The sequence below is a fragment of the Drosophila nasuta genome, chromosome 3, assembly GCF_023558535.2.
Source record: "Drosophila nasuta strain 15112-1781.00 chromosome 3, ASM2355853v1, whole genome shotgun sequence".
NCBI lineage: Eukaryota > Metazoa > Arthropoda > Insecta > Diptera > Drosophilidae > Drosophila > Drosophila nasuta.
Genome location: NC_083457.1, coordinates 53,298,365 through 53,306,851, shown reverse-complemented (window position 1 = coordinate 53,306,851; position 8,487 = coordinate 53,298,365). Strand labels below are relative to the sequence as shown.

The 8,487-nt window shown below is 35.0% G+C and overlaps 1 protein-coding gene across 1 annotated transcript; it reads right to left on the bottom strand.

Annotated features, from left to right (window-relative positions):
- Positions 1-6,842: 6,842 nt before the first annotated feature.
- On the bottom strand, positions 6,843-7,799 carry LOC132788319 (ankyrin repeat and KH domain-containing protein 1-like). Its single transcript, XM_060795651.1, has 2 exons — positions 7,662-7,799; positions 6,843-7,463 (listed from the first exon to the last, which is right to left on the bottom strand). The coding sequence occupies exons 1-2, from the start codon at positions 7,797-7,799 to the stop codon at positions 6,843-6,845; spliced, it is 759 nt and encodes a 252-aa protein (XP_060651634.1).
- Between the last annotated feature and the right edge of the window lie 688 nt (positions 7,800-8,487).

The window sequence follows — 8,487 nt, the reverse complement described above, 5'->3', positions numbered from 1 at the left end:
CAATTTGAATGCCTTTCCCTTCTAATTTCCTTTATCGAATTTACGATTTGTTGGCCATGTCATCAACTCAGCTCTCACATCCACATAACAGCGACACGAATATGTTTTTCTCTGCTTTTTCTTGAGCATTTTTTTTCTTAAACAGAAAACCAAAAAGCGATTTGTGTGCGGTTCATTTTCAGCGACGTCCGGATGTCTGCGCCGTCTGCCTTGACAAATGGCGTCTAACAACCAAAATGTTGCATAAATCCACCAAATTGCCCAGAAGAAAAAAAAAAGGAGAAAACTATGTTACAAAAGGGAGAAGAGCAACAAAAATGTCAAAGCATCGTATCTGTTGGCCTTATAACCTTTAGTGGCCTTGGCATTGAGTAGCCGCCACGTTGTCCCTTTTTTTTCGGCCCACGCACTTCTGACATTTGAACAAAGCGCAGCTGCAGTCGCTGCAATTTCTATGCAAACCTGGCCAAGTTTTGTACGCTTGCCAATAATATAAGCAGTACTTTGGGTTTCCTTTTTGTGATGGGGAAATTTCCCCCCTTAGCAGACAATAACAATAATACAATTGTGGTCACGTATTGTGCTAAAAATAGAGTAAGACAAGGTTGTTTTCTATGTGGTGTGAAGTTTTCTCTTTTGGCAAACAGTCGAAGAAGTTTTCTAATCCTTTAAACTTCGCGCTGCATAATGAGAAAACAACTGCGCTCATTATAATTAAGTATTAGCCATAAACATAGCTAAGAACTAAATTAGAAGCAATTCCAAACGTGCTTTTAATTCCCAGGAAGTTTAAATGCGTGTTTGCAAGCAAAAAATAAAGCAAAGTGAAAAGCGGATTTAATACCCTGTAAGTTAAATATTTTTTAAAAAGGAGTGTTTAATTAATTTATTAATATGATTTCATTTTTTAGAATACATAAAGAGATTCAAATATATTTGTAGTATTTCAAATCTATTAGTTATCGTTATGTTTTATATTTATATGAAGTCAAGACATTAACTTCCAAACGGCTTAAGTGTGTACACAAAAAATAAAGCAAAGTAATTACAATCGTTTTCAAATGCGAGTCTCATTAAATAAGCTTAGAAGTTATAAACATATTTCATTATATGTTAGGTAAGAACTTGCTCTCTATTTAAATTAAAATTAAAATATATGTTAGATGTTAAATGTACATATATTTGTATGTGTAGAGTCTCGAAATTAAATATATTTAAAGCATATACAACCTATTATCACATATACGTAAAGTAAGGCCTTGGTCAACTCTTTTCTATTTAGATTAAAGTTTAAAAATATTACAAAAAATTTAGAGAGTTCATTATAATATGCAAAGAAATATAATATATAAGGGAATGTAAAAAATATGGATAGAGTTTTAATATTAAATATATTTTAGGCATATTCAACCTAATACCACATACATGTTATAATTCAATCTAAAAAATTGTATACAGAGTTTTGACGAATAATATATTTAAATCTTATACAACCTATTATCACATACAGATTATGTAAGCACTTGGTCAACCCTTTTCCATTTATATAATTCATTTCATGCTATATAAATGAACTGGTCTTTATTTATTTACTAGGAATTCCTTTTTCACCTTGCTTTCATTCAGCACCCGTTTTTATTGCCCCACCAAATTCTATGGAAATTCCACGTTTTTCCTTTGCAATTGAAATACTCAGTTTTTTTTCTTTTCAATGGATTCCCTCTCGTCATTTAATCTGCTCTAAGCGATGCATCCACAGTTCCAAGAATATCAACTGTGGTTTTTACAGGATACCTTGAAGCTTTGTCGACTATCTGATTGTCTACGAACAACAATTGAATTAGTCACTTTGCAAGCCATTTGAATGAAATTGACTCATTTGCCAGCATTTTGAATGATATCATACAAGTGAAAGTTGTCTCACGTTCATAAAGCTAAATGAATTTGTTGCTCAACTTTTGTGGCGCGCCACAGGAAAAGTGTTCATAATTCAAGTGAAATACTCAGCAATGCACAAACACTCACATCCACGAACTCATACTCACACTCACACTCACTCGCTTTCAACCGCACTTCGACATACTCATACTTTTTTTTTGCTCTTCCTCTCTTGCTCACACCTAATAGCTTTTGCTTGTATGTGCTGGGATTTCTTTGGTTGTGGCTTGCGTAACTGTGTAGTTGCTTCATTGGCTCTACTTTGAATACCCTTTGAAAAGGATGAGAAGTTGTTGGTGCTTTCTATCCGTCTGTCCGGCTGTCCGCATAAACAAATTTGATTTTCTTTAAGATTATTGGAGATACGAATTTCAAACTTCATGCAAGGAAGCATATTTAATAGAGCATATTTAATAGAGCTGTATTAAGTATTATATCAATATTTATATATATTTATATCAATAAATATAAAAAAAAAATGCAAAAAAATTTTGAATTTTACGAATACGAACACGGATAATAGGAAATTTACAAGTGAAGGTGATTTATATTACAGACAACATTGTATAACATTTTTTAGATGAAATACTAAGTGCAAATAATCTAATATTTAAACTGTAATGTGATAATAAAACATGTGGGAAAGTTGCAGTCGAGTGTGCTGAACTGTGAGATAACTGCTATACATTTTTAATGAAATGAATGCGGTATTATTCTTAAAATATACCAACTTAATATATCACAAAAATAATAAAATATATCCAAGGATCTAATTGGTATATTGATATAATACTGCATTCAAAATATACCGAAGGATACATTTGGTATATTGATATAGTACTACATTCAAAATATACCAAAGTCTACATATGGTATATTAATATGGCACTACATTCAAAATATACCAAAGGCTATACTTGGTATATTGATAAAGTACTACATTTAAAATATACCAAAGGCTATACTTTGTATTTTAGTATAGTACTACATTCAAAATATACCAAAGGCTATATTTGGTATATTGGTATAAAACTTCATTCAAAATATACCAATGGTATATTAATACGGTACTACGTTCAAAATATACCAAAGGCTATACTTGGTATATTGCTAAATGACTACATTTAAAATATACCAAAGGCTACATTTATACCAAACTCTATATTTGGTATATTGATGTAGTGGAAAATATACTAGATTGTCAGCCAAACTCTATATTTGGTATATTGATATAGTGGAAAATATACTAGATTGTCAGCCAGAGCTACAATGACCAGCAATAAGTTGGCGTTTTTTTCCAAACAAAAGTGTTTCTTAAATTACTTCTATAATTTTCATGTACTCCCAACTAAATTTTCAGGAATCATAATTGATAAATAAATAGTTATTATTGTATGCACCAAATTTGAAATTTTAAACTTAAAATACTTTTTTAGATATTTTAAACTTTAATAAAAGTCTATACTTACAGGGTAGTTACCTGTCGATCACACTCAACAATTATGTTTTTTTTATTTGTTTTGTGGTTGCTGTGCGCCCTTTTGCGTTGCTGCTTAAGTGGGTTGGCTTTAAGTTGCACTCCTCTGCTGGCATTTTGTGAGCAAAACTAAAAATAGCTCTGCTCAATAGATCTGTGATATGACTTGGTCCAAGAGTATATGCAAATTTGACTATCATATATATATACAGAAATGTTGGTCTGTTAAATACGAGTAAAGCAAAAGAGAGAAAAGAAGGCAGATGCTGCCTGTGGCAATTTGGTCATAAAAAACATGGCTTCATCTGGTTAGTCTGTTGGTCTAACAAGTTTTGACAGCGAGCGCAGATTGCGAGGGAGTTGAAGCAACTAAGCTGATTGTCTTAAACACAGAGCAGAGCAGCGCAGCTTTCCACTCAATGAGAGTTGATAAAGTCGCAACAACAACAGCAACAACTAAGGAGAGTGTCAATGACTTGGCCGCAAAGTGCTGGACTTGAACTTGGACATGGCTAATGGATGGATGGATGGATGGTGGAAGGTTCGACGAAAAGCTGCGCTTAAGTCAATTTCATTTTTGCTCATTTCCTGAGAAAGCCCACGACATGCAAAAGGGGAGGCGGAAGGATGCCAACTGTCAGCTAAGCCAAAGTCAAAGTAAAAGTCAGTCGCAGCAAAGTCGCGTGTTTCCGCTTAAAACTTTGCTCTCCACCAAATTGACAAAGAACCAAAAATCCAGCAAGCAGCTTGTTTGTTGACTTTGCAGAAAACCGAAGGAGAGAGAGAGAGAGACGAAAGACTAATTGCCATTTAATGACGATGACAATTTGATAAGTGGACAGTTGCATTTAGTTCAAAACTCAAGTGAAATGTCAGCACAATCATTGCTCAGCCGTGTGTCGAGCGAGTCAAGCAAATAGAATCTCTTAAATTGAATCTAAGACAAACAATGCAATCACATGAGCATTTTCCACAGCGCTGCACACAAGATAAACCCGCTAACCAAGCGAAGGGGAAAGAGAGACGCAGAGAATCAGACAATTGCTATAAAATAACTGAGAAATTGAACAAGAATTGAAATAATAAAAGAAAAAAACAATCGTAATTGAAATTGTGTGTGGTGGAAAAGGAAATGTGACACAAATTGCCATAAAAATCAATAAGACAATTTTAAAGAAGCTTTATGCTCGAAGATAAAAGCAACTAACTTATTGTAAATTGAAGCATGCTTCAGCTTAACAAAGACTTTCATAAACAATAACAGCTCAAGAGCGAGAAAAATGTTCAAAAAGTTGCTCTTCCCTCACTTTTATTATTGTTCAACTAAAAGTATCAAGTATACGTCGAGTTGGCCATACAATTTCTTGCTAGGTTTTTGGTTAACATATAAATATGGCTCAATATAAAATTAGAATTAGTGGAAAAATGGTGTTGAATATTGTTTTTTTTTTATGAATTAAAATAATTTATTTTGTTTTATAACAGTATCAAGTATACGTCGGGTTGGAAAATCAATTTCTTTCAGTCCGGAAATGGATTCTACTTGTGATTAGAATAATAATTTATATGGTGTTGATATTTAAATTTCTATAAATATATTGGAGCACATAATTTAGATTCATTTACAATTTTTATTGAATGCTGAGCAAATTTTTTGGCTTATAAAATTAAGTATATACATTTCTTTGTAAGATTCTCAGCCTAAACTTGGCTCCAACTCACTATGGTCCAGGAGACCACTTTTCTTGATGGAAATTAATAACTCCTAAGCTACAGGAGATTTTTTGATGCGGTTTTTTTTTAGTTGAACGAAAAAAGGTCCCTAGAATAATTTGTGAAAAGTGGGTGTGTCTACTCCTACTAGATATATGTTTTTTTAATAAAATTTTTTTTTTATATGTGGATGATTTTAAAAATTAACAATTTTATAAATTTTGACCTAAATTTGGAGTATTATATCATTAAATTTTTGATTAATTTCACTTTTGATCATAAGAAATCGAGTTTTTTGCTAGCTGAACGAAATTGTTTCCTCAAGTCGGCTTCATAATATTAAGGGATTAAGGCTCAATGGAAAATAATTTTTTGCTATACGTTTACGTATAATTAAAGCATATGCATCAATTTTAAGACTATACATATCTTTAAAACAAAAAATGCATCATCATGCTTCATAAAACTAAACATGTTCTCAGCGGTCGCCTCAAATCGTCTAAAATCTTCTTATTAACTTTTAAACTTTACTTGTCATATGTAATAACATTTGTTTTAGTATATAGTGTTCTCACTTAAGATCTGTAATATCAGTAGCCATATATTGCATATTAAAGCGGACTTAAAATATCGCACTTTTGTTGCAATTTATTGTCCGATTATACCAATATTTTCGACTCTTGTTTGGTTTGTTTTGATTATTGGTTTGTATTGCGCGAGAGTGCAGATAACAGAACTTTCGAGTGATGGAAGAGCGGCGGTTTACTTAGTTAAGCGTAGCTTGCGAAGTAAGTCGACTGTACACCTCGAGATCACAAGTGAAACTGAAGTACACAAGTAATAATAAAAGTGCGAGTGAAGAACAACAAGTAAGAAAGCTACAGTCGAGTGTACTCGACTGTGAGATACCCGCTACCCATTTTAAATAAAAGCAATAAATTGTGCGGTATTATTCTCAAAATATACCAAATATTCTGCAAAAATGCTAAAAATATACCAAATGGTATATGTGGTATATCGGTGTAGTGCCGCATTCAAAATATACCATAGACGGCACAATATACCAGATTGTCAGCCAAAGCAACTAAGAGCCCTAGTAAGTGGGCGTTTTTGCCCATACAAAAGTATTTTTTTAATAACTTCCAAAATTTTTATCTGATTGCGACCAAATTCTCAGGAATCATAACTACTATAGTTATTATTGTATATACCAAAATTCCAACTCTAGCTTTAAAATAACGGCGACGGACAGACGGACAGACACACAGACGGACAGACGGACATGGCTATATCGTCTCGGCTGTTGGCGCTGATCAAGAATATATATACTTTATAGAGTCGGAGATGCCACCTTCTACCTGTTACATACATTTCCTGCCGGCACAAAGTTATAATACCCTTATACCCTATGGGTAGCGGGTATAAAAATGGACAGCAAGCGAAGCCAATTTTACCAAGGAGTTGGTCGTCTATTTGCGTGAGTTACCAATAAGTTAGTAACACTATTTGTGTAGATGTCTTTTTTGTTGATATAAATTAAAACGCACAGTTGTTTATTTTACTCTTTCTTTTTTTTATTTCGACGTCTGCTAAGTTGCAGTGTTCACACTCGACTGCAGAGTCGAACCAAACGTCACTTCGCAATTCTGTCTTCTCTTTTTTGTCGTTTTTCTATAACGGTCGTTCCGATTGTGTCCAGTCGGATCGTGCCTCTTTACGTAGAGAAGGTAACTCGTGCGCCCTTCTCGATGAGAAAGTTCACGGTCGTCAAGTGGCCGGCACGATAAGCCTCCATAAGTGGCGTACGGTTGTCCTCCGTCGTGTGCTCCAGATTAGCGCCATATGAGAGGAGCACACTAGCCGCAACGGTGTGTCCTTTCTTACAGGCAATCATCAGAGCCGTGTCTCCATTTTCCATTGATGCATCCACAACCGCACCGCTCTCCAATAACAAGTTCACCATTCTCACGTCCCCCTTGCCAGCTGCCATCATGAGATACGTGTTGCCATTTGTAATGGCCCCATTAATGTTGCCACCGGCCTGGATGAGCAAAGTGGTAACCTCAACGTTACTATTGTTAACTGAACACTCCAGCGGCGACGGCAGTGGATAAATGGAACTATTGACTTGCGCTCCGTAGTCTAGTAATAATTGCGCTACTTCCACTTGGCCACCTGTTGAAGCCGCTGAAAGAGCGAAGTTCAAGTGATCAGCGCCAGCTTGCAGTAGGAAACGCACCAAATCAATATGACCCTTGTAGCTAGCCACTGACAATGCACTCTCGTTGTTCTCATTGGAGCGGGTGTTGACATTGGCTCCACGCTCGAGAAGTACCTATGAGAGAGACATTAAACATTAGATTAATCAACAGATTAAAGGGTGAGAGTAGTTAATACATTCTCTATACATCAGATAAGATATCTAATAACGAAATCATTAATTCCATTCTCGTCACTGAAGACAGTTGCAATCAAATCTCGGATTCTAATCACTTTTCAATGGTCAATTTACTGCCTATGACTCGATACTAACCTTGGCTACTTCCACATGGCCGCCACATGCGGCCTTCATCAGCGGTGTATGTCCAATCATATTGCGCTCATTAAAGTTTGCGCCCTGGCTTAGCAATGCATTCACCACATCAACATAACCGCCCGCGCTGGCAACCATGAGCGCCGTTTCCCCATTTTCACATCTTTCATTTATATTGAAGTTGTTCCTGAGGAGCAAGTTGACAATTTCATAGTGACCCGAAGCAGCCGCTTCAATTAGTGCTGGTCGATTTTTTTGTTCTTGGAATGGAAACATTTTTAACAAAACTTTTATCAGAGCAGCAAAAATGAATGAATGAATACAATTGTCAGAAATATTTGACAGACGAGAATAGTGATGGCTCGATTAACCATATGATACATATTAATCGATTAATCGGGTACTCGGGCTCGAGCCCGCCCGGGTTACACGTGCTATTGCATCACATCAGCTGTGTTTAAAAGCTGATTTTGCGAAAGTGGCGCCCTCTATTGAAATTTTTGGTACGCAACATTAAAGTCTATTCTTCTTTTGATCTAACGACGCCAAAATCGCGGACTTCTGTTAACTTTCAAAAATTGGTTTTCCATCAAGAAAAGTGGTCGGCTGGACCATAGTGCAACTGTTCGGACTTTTAATTAAAAAAATGAAAGAGCCAGAAAAATGTAAAGAACGTTGCTTTAGCATCACTTTTATTATTGTTAAACTAAAAGTATTAAGTATACGTAGGGTTAACGATAGAATTTCTTGCTTAGTGGAAATGGCTTCAGTTTCTGGTTACCATAATTATTTAAGAAGTGTTGATATTTAATTTTATTTAATAAAT

Bases quoted from the DNA above. Each gene is read 5' to 3' on its own strand.
- LOC132788319 (XM_060795651.1), bottom strand. From the start codon at position 7,799: ATGGTTGCCAGCGCGGGCGGTTATGTTGATGTGGTGAATGCATTGCTA. The intron at 7,464-7,661 runs GTTAGTATCGAG...TCTCTCTCATAG, and splicing joins GCCATGTGGAAGTAGCCAAG to GTACTTCTCGAGCGTGGAGC.